This window comes from Scyliorhinus torazame, chromosome 11 (assembly GCF_047496885.1).
Source record: "Scyliorhinus torazame isolate Kashiwa2021f chromosome 11, sScyTor2.1, whole genome shotgun sequence".
NCBI lineage: Eukaryota > Metazoa > Chordata > Chondrichthyes > Carcharhiniformes > Scyliorhinidae > Scyliorhinus > Scyliorhinus torazame.
The window spans coordinates 80,767,761-80,787,945 of NC_092717.1; the positions used below are offsets into that span (position 1 = coordinate 80,767,761).

At 45.7% G+C, this 20,185-nt stretch overlaps 1 protein-coding gene across 2 annotated transcripts in view; it reads left to right on the top strand.

The window, feature by feature from the left end:
• The window catches only part of csmd3b (CUB and Sushi multiple domains 3b), a 2,718,576-nt gene that overhangs the window by 2,510,193 nt on the left and 188,198 nt on the right, over positions 1-20,185 (top strand). For both annotated transcript variants that reach the window (XM_072467431.1, XM_072467430.1), the window contains 2 exons: positions 900-980; positions 20,015-20,128. In XM_072467431.1, coding sequence (XP_072323532.1) covers positions 900-980; positions 20,015-20,128 — 195 coding nt within the window. The remainder of the gene's footprint in view (positions 1-899; positions 981-20,014; positions 20,129-20,185) is intronic.

A 20,185-nucleotide genomic window follows, 5' to 3' on the forward strand; every position in this document is an offset into this window, starting at 1 on the left:
ATACGGACCCACACGGTTATACAAAATCATATCAGTCTTTGCCATCTATCTACACCTTTAAGTCACCCTAATTGGTTTGGGCTAGAATCAAATGAGTTTGATTTGACGGTTAGCTGTCAGTCTTGAATGTGCAACATTAGTTTTAAATGTTTTGTGTCTACATACTTGTGTATGTTAAGGAATGCGATATTGTGCTGTTATTATGACCAGCTTGAACTGGTCTTTTGCTGACTTAGCTGTTATAACAATAGAGCCTTCATGTTACTGTGTCATTGCTATGCTGTTGCTATGGAGCCTGCCCTGTCCTTGGACACTGTCTTGAAAAATGTATTCATTAGTTCAGTTAAAGTGGTTGTTTTAACCTCTACTGCTTTTGCATGTATCAGGTTCTTTTGTGTTTTTATGTTGTACTGTCTTGCTAGAATAATGGAATTTAGTAAAGTGAATTACGCTGTGTTATGCTGTTTTGTAAGCTGTATGTTTTGAGATGACCTAAGGTTATGAGAGTGTTGAAATTCTTAATTTAAAATGGGTAAAACTGGGGCTTAATATTTATCCTAAATAGCTATCTTTTACCTATCAAGTGTATTAGGAAATAGTTGACCTCTGCAAGGGATATAGGCCAAAGGCAGCTATATGGAATTAGGCCACAGATAAGCCATGATTCTCATTAAATGGTGGGATATGCTCGAGGGGCTAAATGGCCTACTCCAGTTCCTATGCTCAAATGCATGTTGCTAAATGCTAATTCAAGTGACTGTGTCTTATTTAGGGTACTTTTATTGAACACAAACCTTTGCTCAAAACACTGTTTAATATAACATAGGATCTATTTGAGTAAGTCATTTTTGAATCTTTTATAAGCTGCCTCTATGAATAATGAACTTTTAATTTTACAGCTTATCAATTACGGATCTGTCAACCTCCGCCAGCAATGCTGACTGGGCAGAATTTGACAGAGGATGAGGAGTTTGAGATAGGTAAGCTTTTTACAACTTGATATTCTCTAGATCTATGTCTTTGTACTTTGTCCCTATTCTGTAACTTTTCTATGATTTTAATTTAAATCCATTTTAAGGATGACAAAATGAGAGTGAATTTGGAGTGGTTCCATGTAATAATTTACAAGCATTATAGTCTACGAACACTGGGATGTTCTTATAAAATTCCATTCTGCTCCAGAGCTATGAACAGTGGCCTGATGGACCGATAACATGATAAATGGGCTTAAAGCATGCTTTTTGTTAGATTATTCTGGTGTAATAGATTGGGGAGGAACCAGTGAACAAGATTTTGAACGATATAAGAATCGGAATAGGCTATATTTTAAACAGTTCTTTTATTATTAAATACATTTGCATGATGTGGCACGTCACTGGCATGGCCACCATTTGCTGACCATCCCTAAATAATTCTTGAACTGGTGTAGTTCATGTGATGAAGTATTCCCACAGTGTTGTTGGTAGTGAGTTCTAGGGAAATTCGGGAGATTTTTTTTTACCAGAGAATAAAGAGTCTCTGAAATAGAGATAATGCACTTTGTGAGACTTCAAGAAGGAGCTGGACCAGTTCTTAACTGAGACAGATACTGCATCATGCAAAATGTAATGTCTTTATCAATAGCACTTGGTCCGGGGTGGCACGGTGGCACAGTGGTTATCACTGCTGCTTCACAGCACTAGTTCAATTGGTTCAATTCCAGTCTTGGATAACTGTCTGTGTGGAGTTTGCACTTTCTCCCTCTGGTCTGCGTGGGATTCCTCCGGGTGCTCCAGTTTCTTCCCACAGTCCAATGTGCGGGTTAGGTGAATTGGCCATGGTAAAATTGCCCCTTAGTGTCCAGGGATGTGCAGGTTAGGTGGGTCATGGGGACAGGGTGGTGGAGTGGGCCCAGATAGGGTGTTCTTTCAGAGGGTTGGTGCAGACTTGATGGGCCGAATGACCCCTTCTGCATTTTCGGGATACCATGATTCTATGGATTCATTGGTGCTATGGAATGACCTCGTGGACTGGTTTCAACAGTGTTGAGGATGTGGGAGAGGCATTTTCAAGAAACTTTTTGTTGCTTTGTATTTTTTTCTCAGTTTTTTAAATTTGCCCCAGAAAGGTGTGTCTGTGGGGAGTAGGGTGATGGTTAGGGTGGGAAGTGTTTCAGTTTGATGCTGCAGCCCGTCATAATGTAGGGCAGGCTTAATAGACCAGCTGGTCTTCTCCTGCCCGTTCCACGTTTCATATCTTCATGTTAATTTATTTCATAGGCCCAAAATATTAAGGCCTTTACTATAATAGCAGATGAGTGAAGTTCAAATTAAATAGTTAAGCTTTCATTCACTACTGTTCCACAGATAGTCTCATGTCTCATTGACAAGCTAAAAATGAATATGAAGAATTTTAGTGGACAACTTGTAATTGAGAATGAACAACACTGACCTACTATCCATTTAGCTGGAACCTATAAAATAATATCAATAACTTTACAATAATATCAATAAACTATCTCCCTATCGAAAATATCTAAAAGAGATGTTACTAACATGAATTGAAGTGATTATTTTTCTATGACTTTTGTCAATCTTGAAACAATTGACAGATGTTCTGTGGCCTATTGATTTGGTTGACACAGGTATCCAAAGAGTCAGAACTGACTTTAATGTAAACAAAAGCTATTTTAAAAAATAATGCTAAAATGTTTGCCTCAAAAAATGCTATTTTTAAAGTAGCTTCTGCAAATCCTATTTTCTGGCAAGTCACGACACTGATTGATGTCAGTTGCCAGAGGTGTCGTGTCAGTTGGAGAGTATGTATTTTTTTCAATCACTGCATTTGAATTTTGTTCGGAATTCATTTCAGGGAAAACCTTTTCTTGTGTGATATTGGAGATGGCATTTTAAAATAATGTTTTAGAGACTAAAGTACAGTGAAAATTTTAAAATTTATTTATCAATGTAGCAAGGCCAAGAAGAGCAAATTAATCAAGATGGTAATTTGCATTTCGGGCCAGACTACTGTTAATCTTTCTAGTTTATATGCAAATTTTATGCCCACTGAAAGTGTTGAGAAATGGAACACCTCTTTCTGTTTGTGAACAATATCATGAGACGGATTCTCAGTCCGTGTCAGAACTGCATTGGGCAGGATTTAAAAATGTGACGTGGTGCATAATATCAAGATTGCTGAACCCATGTGAAATTTTACGGGTGGGGATTATGTTGCGGGTAGTGAGCCTGCACACAACAATGTCACCTTTGTCTACTCCATTGTGGTGTTGGGCAGTTTATACCCCCACTATTTCAGGGGGTTGGTGTCATTTTAGTAGTAGCTATGGTCCATGGCACTTCTGAGCAGCATTGAGCCATGGGGGAAGCCCAGTCTGGAGTCAGGTATCTTGTGACAGCTAGGTTCAAAACTGTTCTCAACATCACATGTCATAATGTGACAGTGTATGTATGATAAGTTATATACGTTTTTAACATAGTGGTTAATGATAGGATTTTGTTTACCAAAGGTAAACAAGGGTGTGTAGATAGCCTGGGTCACATTGAGATCCAAAAAGACAAGGTGTTGGGTGTCTTAAAAAATATTAAGGTAGATAAGTCCCCAGGGCCTGATGGGATCTACCCCAGAATACTGAAGGAGGCTGGAGAGGAAATTGCTGAGGCCTTGACAGAAATCTTTGGATCCTCACTGTCTTCAGGGGATGTCCCGGAGGACTGGAGAATAGCCAATGTTGTTCCTCTGTTTAAGAAGGGTAGCAAGGATAATCCAGGGAACTACAGGCCGGTGAGCCTTACTTCAGTGGTAGGGAAATTACTGGAGAGAATTCTTCGAGACAGGATCTACTCCCATTTGGAAGCAAATGGACGTATTAGTGAGAGGCAGCATGGTTTTGTGAAGGGGAGGTTGTGTCGCACTAACTTGATAGAGTTTTTCGAGGAGGTCACTAAGATGATTGATGCAGGTAGGGCAGTGGATGTTGTCTATATGGACTTCAGTAAGGCCTTTGACAAGGTCCCTCATGGTAGACTAGTACAAAAGGTGAAGTCACACAGGATCAGGGGTGAGCTGGCAAGGTGGATACAGAACTGGCTAGGTCATAGAAGGCAGAGAGTAGCAATGGAAGGATGCTTTTCTAATTGGAGGGCTGTGACCAGTGGTGTTCCACAGGGATCAGTGCTGGGACCTTTGCTCTTTGTCGTATATATAAATGATTTGGAGGAAAATGTAACTGGTCTGATTAGTAAGTTTGCAGACGACACAAAGGTTGGTGGAATTGCGGATAGCGATGAGGACTGTCAGAGGATACAGCAGGATTTAGATTGTTTGGAGACTTCGGCGGAGAGATGTCAGATGGAGTTTAATCCGGACAAATGTGAGGTAATGCATTTTGGAAGGTCTAATGCAGGTAGGGAATATACAGTGAATGGTAGAACCCTCAAGAGTATTGAAAGTCAAAGAGATCTAGGAGTACAGGTCCACAGGCCATTGAAAGGGGCAACACAGGTGGAGAAGGTAGTCAAGAAGGCATACGGCATGCTTGCCTTCATTGGCCGGGGCATTGTGTATAAGAATTGGCAAGTCATGTTGCAGCTGTATAGAACCTTTGTTAGGCCACACTTGCAGTATAGTGTTCAATTCTGGTCGCCACACTACCAGAAGGATGTGGAGGCTTTAGAGAGGGTGCAGAAGAGATTTACCAGAATGTTGCCTGGTATGGAGGGCATTAGCTATGAGGAGCGGTTGAATAAACTCGGTTTGTTCTCACTGGAACGAAGGAGGTTAAGGGACGACCTGATAGAGGTCTACAAAATTATGAGGGGCATAGACAGAGTGGATAGTCAGAGGCTTTTCCCCAGGGTAGAGGGGTCAATTACTAGGGGGGCATAGGTTTAAGGTGAGAGGGGCAAGGTTTAGAGTAGATGTACGAGGCAAGTTTTTTATGCAGAGGGTAGTGGTTGCCTGGAACTCGCTGCCGGAGGAGGTGGTGGAAGCAGGGACGTTAGTGACATTTAAGGGGCATCTTGACAAATACATGAATAGGATGGGAATAGAGGGATACGGACCGAGGAAGTGCAGAAGATTGTAGTTTAGTCGGGCAGCATGGTCGGCACGGGCTTGGAGGGCCGAAGGGCCTGTTCCTGTGCTGTACATTTCTTTGTTCTTTGTTCTTTGTAAGTGACCATTAAAGTGACCAGAATTGTTCTCTTGAGCAAAGTGCTCTTTTGCATTCTACAGCACTGAGATTCAGATTTTAATGTGTCAGTTCACTTCAGTGAATTAATTTTTTCTTCAGGAGACAGTGAAGTCATTTGTTGAGACTTTGAAGCTGTGGACATTTTATATTAATGACTTAAAAAGAGACTGTCTGCATTGTAGACAGATTTGCTGACGATATGAAGATAGATAAAAGAATGAGTGTGAGGAGGACACAAAAGTCTGAAAAGAGATAAGCTTAGTGAGTGGACAAAAGTTTGGCAGATGGAGTATAATGTGGGAAAATGTGAGATTGTTCACTTTGGTAGGAAGGATAGAAAAACAGAATGGGCGGGATTCTCCGGTCGGCGATTCCGAAATCGCGTTCAGCGATCGGCCGGAGAATCCCCGTTCACAACCGAATTGGGGACGGCGCCGCTTTTGCGATGCTCCACCCCTCCAAAGCGGCGTACTTGGAGAGTATGCCACGGCTGCACCAGCGACCTCAGGACATTGCCTGAGGGCCCACCCCCCCCCCCCCCCCCCCCCCGCGATGCTCCTCCCCCGACCAGCCGAATTCCCAGTGGCGTGGGTCTCTCATGGTCTCATCCATCAGGAACTCGGCGTGGCGGCTGCGGACTCAGTCCAGTGCCGCCACAGTTGGGGGAGGGGCGATCCATGGACAGGGGGGATTTTAAAGAGGATGGGGGCACTGCTGGGGGGTGGACCAGGGCGAGCAAGCCAGCCAAAAGGGGGGCACTATTTCGCAGGCTGGGTGCACGAGCGGCCAGCGACATGTTACACGGGGCGGCCGCTGTAGGCCGCCGCCGTGCGCATGCGCAGCCACGGACCCGGTTATTCTCTGGGCCGTATCGGCAGCTAGAGCCGGGTGCTCTACGCTGCCTTAATGCTATCCCTCAGCCAAACGGAGGATCGGTAGCCATTTTACTCCATTTTATTTGTTGTAAAATACCACTGTTCCCACAACGGTGTAAATATTTATGATTCTAAGGAGGCTTGACAGGGTAGATGGCTATCTGTTGAGATAACAGCTTTGACCTTCAAAAGTTGTACTGTATTGAACTCTGAAGGTTTGGTTTAGAAATTGTGCAATGGAATCGCATTATCAAAGTTTGTTGATCTCCAAACCCCGGATTCAGCAGACCAGGGCTTGTTGGGACAGCTGTCAAGGGGACCGAGAACTTCATGTTGAATAACAGTTTGATTGACTGAAATTTTTTTTGAATGGCTGTTTGTTTATTTTGGCAGTTCATGAGCATTTCAAAGACTTTGCAATATTATTATAGGCCTCATGAGTTATGTCCATAGAGGACACTGGTGAGTGGGCTTGGGGGCTATGGAGGTGACATGGAGTATACAGAGGGGGCTTGGGTGGTATGGAGGGATCATTGGAAATATGACAGGGGCACGGGAGCAGCTGGTGGGTGGAGGTGAGGGTTGAAACCGAACACTCATGTACAGAACTAAGCCGATGTCACAAATGAGTGGTGGCAGGCTGTCTAACTTTCTTGCCTTGATATCTGCCAGCTTTTAAAGACAGTGGTCCCAACTCCACCCTTGCCCCTGCCGACACATAATGAAAATAGCATAGGTAGACACTGTTGGGCAGGAGGTAGGATTGTGATGTCAGCAAATGCCCCAAATCCGATCCCTGCCTTGAAAATGAAAATTCGGGCCCACATGTTTTCTAGACAGACATATCATAGGTTAGGTGAAGGCGAAAGTTCTCATGATATAGCTGCCTCAGAATTTACAGCACAATAGCACCGTGGTTAGCACAGTTGCTTCACAGCTCCAGGGTCCCAGGTTCGATTCCCAGCATGGGTCACTGTCTGTGCGGAGTCTGCACCTTCTCCCCGTGTCTGCGTGTGTTTCCTCCGGGTGCTCCGGTTTCCTCTCACAGTCCAAAGATGTGCAGGTTAGGTGGATTGGCCATGATAAATTGCCCTTATTATCCAAAAAGGTTGGTTGGGGTTACTGGGTTACGGGGATAGAATGCAGGCATGGGCTTAAGTGGGGTGCTCTTTCCAAGGGCCAGTGAAGACTCGATGGGCCAAATGGCTACACTGTAAATTATATGATCTACAGTTATCAAAAACAGCAGAATTGTTACTTCAGTGATTCTCTGTCTTTGCCTGAAGTAATAGTAAAAATAAATTTTGCCATATAGCTTTTGTAACCTCAAGACTTGACAATTTCAGTGTCTTCCTAGATTAGCCTTCAACTTCCATCTTCCATGAATTTATATTCCTCCAAAATTCTGCACCCGTATCCTACCACCCACCTGACAGCTATGAATCTCTGATGCTTTAGATTGCAATTAACAACATGATGTTTTACTGCATGAAAGCAGCATGAATGCAGATAAATACATGTGACTTCATTAACATTCAACATAGTCAGTTTTGTGAAGCTCCAATCTACCATTTAAATACCATTTTATATGTTCTGCCCACACTTTAAGACTTGGGCCACAGTGCATCCACAATTCTAGAATTGCCCATAAATGATGGGTGTAGATGAGTCCTTGGAACCTTATCTGGAAAAATAGCTCTCCTTAAAAGAAGATAGCTTTTTAAAAATTCTATTGTTGTGTTTTCCTGTACCTCGGGCTGCATTCTCCTCCATACATTCATTCTTTTTTGCATTTGTCTTTCCTCCCCCGATATATGGTTCTGAATCTACCTGGTTGCATGTGGGCAGGCTTGAAGGTGGGTCCGGGAGGAATTTGGGGCTGTAAGCACCAGGTCAATGTGCTCCAGCCTCCGGGTGATCTTTTCTGATTTTCAACATCAGCAGACACTATCCACCTGACAGCAATGGGTAACCACTCTGCATAATTAGGTGCACATTTTTGAGTTGTTCGGCGACACTGCTGGGATTCTACTAGTGGCAGATTGAACCCCCCCCCCACTGATGGCTGAACCCAACAGGTGTCTAGGAGCAGTTTACCAGCAGCTGGCCTCCTACAGTTACCCTCCCCTCCCCCACGATGGCGTCTAAGTCATCAGTGGACCACAGCTACCAATAATCCTGCGGAGGATTTTCATTTGTTTTATTCAATTTAATAACTTTCCAAAGGCAACCTCAAGATGGAGATGTCAATGCGTTTTCCCTCCGATAATGGCAGCATCCACCTCTACTAGTGGACTGTCGTCTTTCTAAAATTGCAGGCTCTTTGATTGGACAGTGGACCCAGAAGAAGCCTCTTAATTGGCATACTCTTGGAAGATCTGCCAGATGGGTGCCAACGTGGGGTCAGAACATGCAACTGATCCCAAATCAGTACTCAGCGTTTAAGGGCTGAAGGTTCCACGCACTACTTTAATTTTTGGCTGTTGTTGGCTTTGGTATGACACCTTACAAAGAGGTGGTATTGGGAAATTCTATAATTATTCAAAAAAAACTTTGGATACACAAAATAAGGGGAAGGTGTTAATACATCAGTTTGCTATCTATAGATGTCTATGGGGATAACGAGCTATATATTTGCATCACCATCATTTTTCATGTGGAAAGGGGGCATCAGCAGGTTAGAAGGTGCAATTTTAATTTGTGACAAGACTCCTTTGAGCACAGAGTCACACCTGGCATGTATCTGAACAGCACTGTTCTTCATTTCAACCCAGTGACCTTCATAAAGAGTAAGGGCCTTCAATACTCAATTAATGCCCAGGTGGTCTAAACACAGACATAATTGAGTATGTCAGCAGCTGTTATCCAGGATTCAACTATGATGCCTTCATTGGATGACAGAACATGGAGCTGCATTATTTGGAGAAGGTACAACATTGGGCAGATGCTTCTTTGGCCTCTATGCGCAGCATCATTGATCCCTTTGTGAAAGTTCTTAACAGCAGAAAAGCACCTTAGCATCTGTTCCGTGTTCGCTGGCTGTCACCTTTGATTCCAGAGTGCTACATGCAGCTTGACTGCAAAGAAAGCAAGCGTGCTTCTGTTGGCATCTTGCAGAGTGTACAGAAATTCCCATCTTAGTTTCATGCCATAAAACACATGCAGATGTGACAAGCACATTAACTCTCACCATGCTTCAGATATTGGCACATTTCGTCCACATCTAAAGCCAGGGAAGAGGAAACTGAGGAACATCTCCACATGCACTCATCAAATTTTGCTTGTTTCTCATTAATTTTGAATGACATCCTGAAACTGAATGTAGTTTCCTTTTCTTAATGATACATATTTAATCTGCAGCATTGAAATCTCAGTTTTAAAACATCTCATTATTCATCTTGCAATCTGTTTTCCACTTTTTCCTTCTATTTCAAGTCCAGCTTTTGAAAAATAACTGTTGAAATGCATCAATTTTACACGCTAGTGGCAGGATTCTCTGTTCCAGAGACTGAGTATTCCCGCCCCTAGCACTGCCTCTGGCACAGGTTGGCACTGCTTTTCTGGGCGGGGACCTCGTTACATGACAGGCGAGGGGCGGAGATAATAGGGAAATGCGGTCTCGCTGGAGTTTCCCTTCTCACAATATTTTTTCAGCTGTGTCGTCATTCTTGCTGACGGTTAATGCGGGTGCAACATCGACCCTTTTGTGCCTTGCTCTCACCAGTTTCTCAAACAACATTTCTGACTGATATTGATATCCTTCAGATGTAATTTCACTTTTAAAACAAGTGTTTGTTTCTTAAGACACAAAATTTGCATTCTGCCAAAGATCTGGCGAAGGGGGCATTTTATCCTAATCTGCTGGTGGAAAACTATTCAATGGAAAGTAAAATCAGGAGTAATATAAATTAAGTGGTCAATCCCATACCATCAGTTTTGTACTGTGGCTGGTTAGATCAAAATCAACCCCCTAATGTCTGAAACAAAAAGACTGCAGTGTTTCAAGCTATACTGTATGAACATTTAATCCAATATAAACCTGCTGAGAATAAGTGATGTTCAGCTTGTCTATTTGACCTTCATTCCCAAGGGTAATGAACCAAGACAGGTAGGTGAGCACTTTGGTGAGAGTGACCACAATTCGATTACGTTTACATTAGTGATGGAAAGGGATAGATACATACCGTAGGGCAAGAGTTATAACTGGGGGTAAGGCAATTATGATGCGATGAGGCAAGACTTAGGATGCATCGGATGGAGAGTAAAACTGCAGGGGATGGGCACATTGGAAATGTGGAGCTTGTTCAAGGAACAGCTACTGCGTGTCCTTGATAAGTATGTACCTGTCAGGCAGGGAGGAAGTGGTCGAGCAAGGGAACTGTGGTTTACTAAAGCAGTCGAAACACTTGTCAAGAGGAAGAAGGAGGCTTATGTAAAGATGAGACATGAAGGTTCAGTTAGGGCGCACGAGAGTTACAAGTTAGTTAGGAAGGACCTAAAGAGAGAGCAAAGAAGAGCCAGGAGGGGACATGAGAAGTCTTTGGCAGGTACGTTCAAGGATAACCCTAATGCTTTCTATAGATATGTCAGGAATAAACAAATGACTAGGGTAAGAGTAGGGCCAGTCAAGGACAGTTGTGGGAAGTTGTGCTTGGAGTCCGAGGAGAGAGGAGAGGTGCTAAATGAATATTTTTCGTCAGTATTCACACAGGAAAAAGACAATGTTATCGAGGAGAATACTGAGATTCAAGCTACTAGACGAGAAGGGCTTGAGGTTCATAAGGAGGAGCTGTTAGCAATTCTGGACAGTGTGAAAATAGATAGGTCCCCTGGGCCGGATGGGATTTATCGTAGGATTCTCTGGGAAGCTAGGGAGGAGATTGCTGAGCCTTTGGGCTTGATCTTTAAGTCATCTTTGTCTACAGGAATAGTGCCAGAAGACTGGAGGATAGCAAATGTTGTCCCCTTGTTCAAGAAGGGGAGTAGAGACAACCCTGGTAACTATAGACCAGTGAGCCTTACTTCTGTTGTGGGCAAAATCTTGGAAAGGTTTATAAGAGATAGGGGGCGGGATTCTCCGAAACGGAGGCAGAGTGTTCGCGAAGTCGTGAATGCCGTCGAGGTTCACAACGGCGCAAAACGGCCCCTATCCCGACCGATTCAGGGCCCGATAATGGGCTAGGAGCGGCGCCGTGTCAATTACGCAAGCCAAGCCTTGGCGCTGCGTAAAGGCGGCGCCGCATACATGACGCGGCCGGCGCCGCATAACTGGCGTCACCCGCGCATGCGTGGTTGCCGTCCTCTCCGAGTCCGCCCCGCAAGAAGATGTCTGACGGATCTTACGGGGCTGCGGGAGAAAGGAGGTCTTCCTTCAGAGAGGCCGGCCCGACAATCAGTGGGCACCGATCGCGGGCCACACCCCATTTGAGCCCCCCCGGTGCAGTATCCCCCCCCCCCCCCCCGCAGGCTGCCCCCCCCCCCCCCCAGCGTTCCCGCGCTGTTCCCGCCGGCAGCGACCAGGTGTGGATCCGGGGGGGATCCCGCCGTCTTGGGCAGGCCGCTCGGCCCATCCGGCACTGAGAATCGCAGGGGTACCGGTGAATTGCCATTTTGGCTGTCTCGGGCGATTCACTGGACTGCGCCGCGCTAAACGCGATTGTGCCAATCTGGCCGTTTTCGTGAATCGTGGGAGGGCGTCCGACCGGCGTGGCGGGAAAATTTGGCGACCCAGGCGATTCTCCAAACCGGCGCGGGAGCGGAGAATCGCACCCAGGATGTATAATCATCTGGAAAGGAATAATTTGATTAGAGATAATCAACACGGTTTTGTGAAGGGTAGGTCGTGCCTCACAAACCTTATTGAGTTCTTTGAGAAGGTGACCAAACAGGTGGATGAGGGTAAAGCAGTTGATGTGGTGTATATGGATTTCAGTAAGGCGTTTGATAAGGTTCCCCACGGTAGGCTACTGCAGAAACTACGGAGGCATGGGATTCAGGGTGATTTAGCAGTTTGGATCAGAAATTGGCGAGCTGGAAGAAGACAAAGGGTGATGGTTGATGGGAAATGTTCAGACTGGAGTCCAGTTACTAGTGGTGTACCACAAGGATCAGTTTTGGGGCCACTGCTGTTTGTCATTTTTATAAATGACCTGGCGTAGAAGGATGGGTGAGTAAATTTGAAGATGACACTAAAGTTGGTGAAGTTCTGGACAGTGCGGAAGGATGTTACAAGTTACAGAGGGACATAGATAAGCTGCAGCGCTGGGCTGAGAGGTGGCAAATGGAGTTTAATGCAGAAAAGTGTGAGGTGATTCATTTTGGAAGGAATAACAGGAAGACAGATTACTGGGCTAATGGTAAGATTCTTGGCAGTGTGGATGAGCAGAGAGATCTCGGTGTCCATGTACATAGATCCCTGAAAGTTGCCACCCAGGTTGAGAGGGTTGTTAAGAAGGCGTACGGTGTGTTAGCTTTTATTGGTAGAGGGATTGAGTTTCGGAGCCATGAGGTCATGTTGCAGCTGTACAAAACTCTGGTGCGGCCGCATTTGGAGTATTGCGTGCAATTCTGGTCGCCGCATTACAGAAAGGATGTGGAAGCATTGGAAAGGGTGCAGAGGAGATTTACCAGAATGTTGCCTGGTATGGAGGGAAGATCTTATGAGGAAAGGCTGAGGGACTTGAGGCTGTTTTTGTTAGAGAGAAGAAGGTTAAGAGGTGACTTAATTGAGGCATACAAGATGATCAAAGGATTGGATAGGATGGACAGTGAGAGCCTTTTTCCTCGGATGGTGATGTCTAGCACGAGGGGACAGCTTTAAATTGAGGGGAGATAGATATAAGACAGATGTCAGAGGTAGGTTCTTTACTCAGAGAGTAGTAAGGGCGTGGAATGCCCTGCCTGCAACAGTAGTGGACTCACCAACACTAAGGGCATTCAAATGGTCATTGGATAGACATATGGACGATAAGGGAATAGTGTAGATGGCTTTAGAGTGTTTTCACAGGTCGGCGCAACATCAAGGGCCGAAGGGCCTGTACTGTGCTATGTTCTATGAGAGAGACCAGTTGGTTCAGTGTCAGCTGATATCTGGTTAGAAATGGGCTCTGGGTTAGAAAAACAGCGAACGATAAAGATTGAGTTCTGTGTGGGAAATGATGGTTCATGAATGTTTGAGAACCTCAATGTGTCACACAGATGAATGCAACCAATTAGATAAATGAGTAAGGATTCAAGTTCAGACAAGTTATCTGAAATTGTGCTTGATTTATGTTTGCTGGAGGTTCCGTATTTTTGCAGGATCTTTCCTCAAATGATTAAATGGTTTGGGGAGAGTGCTAACTAGAGCAGATGGTCTGTGGTAGGATCAGGATCAATGAGCTAAAGTAGCATTCCTCTTTTCATACTTCCTTATGTAGTCATGAAACTATAGAAGTACAGTACAAGTCTGTTGGTTTGTTCCAACAAGGTTGGCAAATACAATCAACCAAACTAAAAGAAATAGGCAAATTGTAATGTATTTAGAATCTGATTAGTAGTAAATAGATTCTTCATTTAAGAATTTACTGATTTGTCATGTCTCTAACTGTGTGACCTTGATGCAGAAAAGATTTTCTTTCGAAGGGCAGCACGGTAGCACAAGTGGATAGCACTGTGGCTTCACAGCGCCAGGGTCCCAGGTTCGATTCCCTGCTGGGTCACTGTCTGTGCGGAGTCTGCACATTCTCCCCGTGTCTGTGTGGGTTTCCTCCGGGTGCTCCGGTTTCCTCCCACAATCCAAAGACGTGCAGGTTAGGTGGATTGGCCATGATAAATTGCCCTTAGTGACCAAAATGGTTAGGAGGGGTTATTGGGTTGCGGGGATATGGTGGAAGTGAGGGCTTAAATGGGTCGGTGCAGATGCGATGGGCTGAATGGCCTTCTTCTGCACTGTATGTTCTATGTATATCACCGTTGGGTAGATTTTCACCTTCAGTGTCAGAAATACAATCTAACCAAAAATAACCTGCCTTTTATAATGAATAGCATGAAAAACAGGCAGGTTCTACAAAGGATGGGTGATCAGCTCTGACAAATTATTGAACACAGGGTGAAGATAAAACACTTGGGGCACAATTGAACATGCAAAAAACAGAGTCCCATTTTGGGCACATGTAGCAGTGTGTGTCTCAGCGCCAGAACGGCCCCGCTATCTAACGAGACTCTTCTGGGTTTTTTTAACGGTCACGAATGCCCCATTGAGGTTGCACTTACCTCATTTCATGCACTGATGAGCTCAGTCTAGCCCACACTTAGAAATGTTTTCAGTACTGGAGAGCTGATTTCTCCGGCGTCTCCTCAGGTACCGGGCGCCATTTTGAAAAGGGGCCCCGATCTCTAAATGAGCTTCACGGTCCTCTACATCCCCCATCCATGGTCAATGCACCCCTGCAGACATGGGCATTAACACCCCACCCCATCCAAGTGAGCACACCCCACTATGGGATCGCTGAGCGCCCCACCCATTTTCAGGCCACCTCACACACTTTTATGAGCCCCTTGATACCCTCACCCCCCACCCTTCACGACTCCCTCACCCCTCCTTTCATAGGAATGGCCCCCTCAGGCTCTGACCCATGGTAGTGCCATCCTGGAATCCAGGCACTGCCAAGGTGGAAGTGGGCACTACCTGAGTGCCAGGAATGCCAGGGTACTCCCCTGCCCTTCTGCCTCCAAGATCCCTGAGTAGCCATTACATGCTTTTGGAGATCAGTACTAATTGGCACCCGGCTGAGGGCTGGCTGGTGACTCCCCGACGCTGGGTGAATGCAGCGGCAAAATGACAGTGCATATTTAAATAAGCCTGATGGTTTATTTAAATATGATTATCTGGATCACGGCCAGCGAGGGCATGGCCCAGGTCATGCCAGGCACTCCACGTTGGGTGACTCGCACAGGTTTTTGTGTCCTGCGCGGAGCCCAATTTGGGCCTCTCCCATGATTCACGCGGTGGTAGAATCACATTAATGGTTGTTTGAGCCAGTTTTCAATTCTGAGAACTTCCTGTTCGGTTATAACATCAACTGGATCCTAACAAAACTAACATAGTCTGACTAAGGAAGAGCATTTGAATGACTTGGAAAAAAATCTGAGGACGGAGAAGTATAAGTCAAACCGAGCAGCACAGATATGTTGGGCAGACTTTTTGCCGGCCATGACGGATTTCCTGCCCGCACTGGCTGGAACAGGCAAACAGCTGATATTGTTTCATTAGAATGCGATTAACATGCTGGAAGCATGAATGTCCACCCAACCCAGTTATGCTCCAACCCCCGGGAGCTCCACCAAGCAGGCTTTGGTGCAAGCATTGACAAGCAAATATTGGGGTTCTGGTGCGATGACCCCAAGTGGGGTCCTGTGGGTTAGCCCATTGCTCATGTGCCCCTTTGCCACTGCCTAGGCTGCAGAGGGAGGGTCCTCTAATGGTCCAGGGGTTTGAGTGGGCGTGAGTTACAGGTAAGGAATTGATTGCAGGACCTTTGCCCATGATGCAGGTCCCATGCCTTGACTGCTCCTTTCAGCGCTGGGCAAACTGAAGATCATTCTTGTCATGGTGATCTCAGGCAGCCCTCTGTCAAAATCATCATCCTTGTTTGACATGTTTAAACTCTAAAGTGCCCTTCTCATTCTGAACTGCCCTGCCTGATTGCTGATGATGAGATTAGGCAGTTCACTGAAGATTCAAGTCAGAAAAACTTTCTTTTTCCTCGCATCTGCTTCCTCAGCCTTGTGCTTTTAAAACTACTGATTTTTCATGTGTCAGAGCTTTCCAGGAAAGCTGACAACTCTTGAAAAGACTTGATATCCCTTGAGAACCTTTGAAATATCTAGCATTCATTCAATTTCAGTGCAATACCTTTAACTAGACTTTGATTGACAGATTAATGGGTTAAACATAGCTGTGAGGAGGTTTGTTTATTTATCTTTCCCTTCACACTTGAATGCAACTGAAGTACACTGCATTTAATCTAACTGCAATGTTTATGAACATCCATGTTCTGACTGACAGCTGCTGGCCACTTCAACAATGCTGTCAGTTCAACAATGAGAGCGGCATCCAGATCGCGGCAATCGGAGTGAGGTGTCTCACCATCAGCCCGGCGCCCGCCGCAAAGCCCGATTTGGGGCTCTTGCACGATGACCCCGTTGCGCCCAGCTCCGTGCCAGGCGCAACAGGGCCGCTGAGTCGCGCCCGCTGTACTTGATGTTTGAATTGAGTTTTACTGGACCGAACATGGGAAAGTGAAGGTAATTCATGCTGGTGCAAAATTAGAAAAGACTGTAGGTTCATTTATTAGGCGAAACCTTTTGAAAACATTTGTTGAAATGTCAATAATTTGGCAGATAAAATGTCATTTTTTCTCAGAACTGGGCAAGGAAGGAGAGAAGGAAACGTGGCAGCTTCATCACATATTATAGATTGTGCAGAGACAAACAGTGACCAGTTTTCCCAGCTCTGAAAATAATAAATGCAGCAGCTGTTATTTCCGTCAGCTCATGGAACCATGTTTTAGCGAAGTTCATTTCACTCCTGTCAGATTTTAGGTCTGCATGTACTCCGTTGGGAACAGTTTAGAAGTTTGTGGCACAAACATTTTTGAATATAAGTGTGACTTGTGTATGAAGTAAATTAAAGATAGCAAATTGTAAATATAACAGTTGAATACTTTATAAAAGAAAAGCTGAATTACCTTTTCCACACAATTCTCTTGAAAAGAAATATGAGGTAAGCATTTTGGGAGAAGAAACATGAGGGGACAATACAGGCTCAATGGTACACTTTGAGGGGAGTACAGGAGCAGAAGGACCTTAGGTTTCAAGTGCATAATTCTCTGAAGGTGGCTAGGCAAGTTGACACAGTTGTTAAGAAGTTTTATAGGATCCCTGGGTTAATAAATAGAGGCATAGATTATAAAAGCAAGGAAGTGATACTACACCTCTACAAATTATTTGTCAGACCACATTTGGAATATGGTGTTCAGTTCTGGATACCTTATTTAAGGAAGGATGTTAAAGCCCTAAAGTGAGTGAAGAGGAGATTTACGAGAATGATACATGGAATGAGGAACTTTAGATACAAGGAAAGATGAGAGAAATTGGGCTTTTTCTTCTGAGAGGAGCAGAGAAGATTAAGAGGCGACTTTATTGGCGTGTTCAAAATTTTGAACAATTTTGACAGGGTAAAGAAGGATATTCTGTTTACACTAGTTGGTAAGTCAGTGATTAGGGTACACAATTGCAAGAAAGCTAGGAGTGAGTTGAGGAGAAACGTCTTTGCTCAGAGAGTTGTTGGGATTTGGAATGTGCTGCTTGGGAAAATGGTGGAGGCGGATTCCATAGGAGGTTCCAAAAGAGAACTGAATATATATTTGAAACTGATTAATTCAGAGAGCTACGAAGATAGGGCTGGGCAATGGCACTAACTGGTTAGCTCTTTTGGGAGCTGGTGCAGACGCGATGGGCTGAATGGCTGTGAAAGTCTCTGATTCTGTAATTACTCCAAAGTTTCACAAAGGATAACGGGAAGTAAATTACAAGTCATAAATACTGCTGTGTTCTTGCTGAATCCCAAACCTCTTGAAAATCTAGCTCTCAATTCCCCAACTGGTTTTGGTCAGCAGTTACATTACTGAGTGGATAAAGAAATGGGGTTGAGTTGTCCATCAGAGAAGTCTTGATCTTCAATGGTGACAAATAAGGTATTGAAGAATATTTGAAGAATGTGAAGAAATTTGAAGAATATGGTGAGCACTGTTGCTTCACAGCACCAGGGACCCATGTTCGATTCCCGGCTTGCATCACTATCTGTGTAGAGTCTGCATGTTCTCCCTGTGTCTGCGTGGGTTTCCTCCGGATGCCCTGGTTTCCTCCCACAAGTCCCGAAAGACGTACTTGTTAGGTGAATTGGACATTCTGAATTCTATCTCTGTGTACCCAAACGGGCGCCGGAATGTGGCAACGAGGGGATTTTCACAGTAACTTCATTGCAGTGTTAATGTAAGCCGACTTGTGACACTAATAAAGATTTATTAGTTAACTGATGTTATTATTAACTGAACTTGGTCTGACAACCTTTGGAAATAGGTCTTGTATTTTTCAGTTGTTTTGTGAGAAAATTTAATCCCCTCGCAGGACGAAGGATAAGGGGCGACATTCTCCGACCCCCCGCCGGGTTGGAGAATCACCGGGGGCTGACGTGAATCCTGCCCCCGCCGGTTGCCGAAGTCTCCGGCACCGGATATTCGGCGGGGGCGGGAATCGCGCCGCACCGGTTGGCGGGCCCCCCCCGCTCGATTCTCCGGCCCGGATGGGCCGAAGTCCCGCCGATAAATTGCCTGTCCCGCCGGCGTAAATTAAATCACCTACCTTACCGGCGGGACAAGGCGGCGTGGGCGGGCTCCGGGGTCCTGGGGGGGTGCGCGGGGAGATCTGGCCCCGGGGGGTGCCCCCACGGTGGCCTGGCCCGCTATCTGGGCCCACCGATCCGTGGGCGGGCCTGTGCCGTGGGGGCACTCTTTCCCTTCCGCCTCCGCCGCGGTCTCCACCATGGCGGAGGTGGAAGAGACTCCCTCCACTGCGCATGCATGGGAAACTGTCAGCGGCCGCTGACGCTCCCGCGCATGCGCCGCCCGGAGATGTCTTTTCCGCGCCAGCTGGGGGGGGGCAACAAAGGCCGTTTCCGCCAGCTGGCGGGGCGGAAATTCCTCCGGCGTCGGCCTAACCCCTCAATGTTGGGGCTCGGACCCCAAAGATGCGGAGCATTCCGCACCTTTGGGGCGGCGCGATGCCCGTCTGATTGGCGCCGTTTTGGGCGCCAGTCGGCGGACATCGCGCCGTTTCCGGAGAATTTCGCCCAAGAAGTCAAACACTTTGGTCAATCTTTTGCTAGTTTTAATGCATCAGAACTTTCTGTCTTCAAAATATGACCATCACTAAAAATCTTAAGTTCTGTCTCTACAAACGATTTAAATGTTAAGGTGTTTTGGTCTTGTTCATATTAATTCAGCCAAACTAGTTTGGACTTTCCTCAGACAAACTGAAATGCGTTAAATTCCAAAGATAATAGGCGGGATTCCCCGTTCCCCGACATGAATTCGTAATCGGCAATCGGGCGGAAAATCCCTTTTAACAATAAAATCGGGGGCAGCGCCTGATTTCGGATGCTCCGCCACTTCCAAAACAGCGTCATCGAGGAGCATGGCGCACGCGTTGAGAAGGCCTCAGGACGTTATCTGAAGGCCCTCCCCCCGATGCACCACCCCTGTTGGGCCAAGTTTCCGATCGCACAGTTGACTCATGATCTTGGCGGTCGGAAACCCGGCATGGCAGCTGCGGACCATATCCGGTGCCGCCAACAGTCAGGTGGGAGCTGTGCTGCTGGCCTGGGGGGACTGGTGGGCCGGGGTGGCGAGGGGCTGTCCAGGGGGCCACTATTTGGCAGGTCGGGTCCGTGTGCGGCCGGCGCCATGTTATATGACACGATCGCTGCAGGCCGTCGCTATCCTCGTGCAGCCACGGACCCGGCAAATGTCCAGGTGTTTATAGCGGGAAGGCCATGTGTTTTTCATGGCATGGCTGCTAGCCCCTCACTGGTTGGAGAATCAGTGCTGGGGCCTCGCCGATTTTTCACACGTAAAAATGCCAGGGATCCTCCGGACATAGCCCCAAAATAGGAGAATGCAACCCCACTTCTATAAGCATTGAATTGGATTCAGATGTCACCAGTCGTGCTAAGTGCCTTCAATCGAAGCCTATTTGACAAAAGTAAAGTACACCAGAAAATTTTACTTCACTCTATCAGAAACATCTAGGTTCAGATCACTGGATCAGATTTGTTTTATGGAGAATTTGAAATTACATATTGAGATTTAAAAATTGAAACTTAAATAATATTGTAATTGCCTCACAGGAGACCTCATAAGGTTCCACTGTTTACCAGGATTCACTCTGATTGGTAAGGAAATTCTTACTTGTCGACTCGGAGAGCGTTTGCAAATGGATGCTGTTCCTCCATCTTGTGAAGGTTTGTACTTCACACAGCCTTTTTTTATATGATCCAAATCTATTGTTACATGTTAAT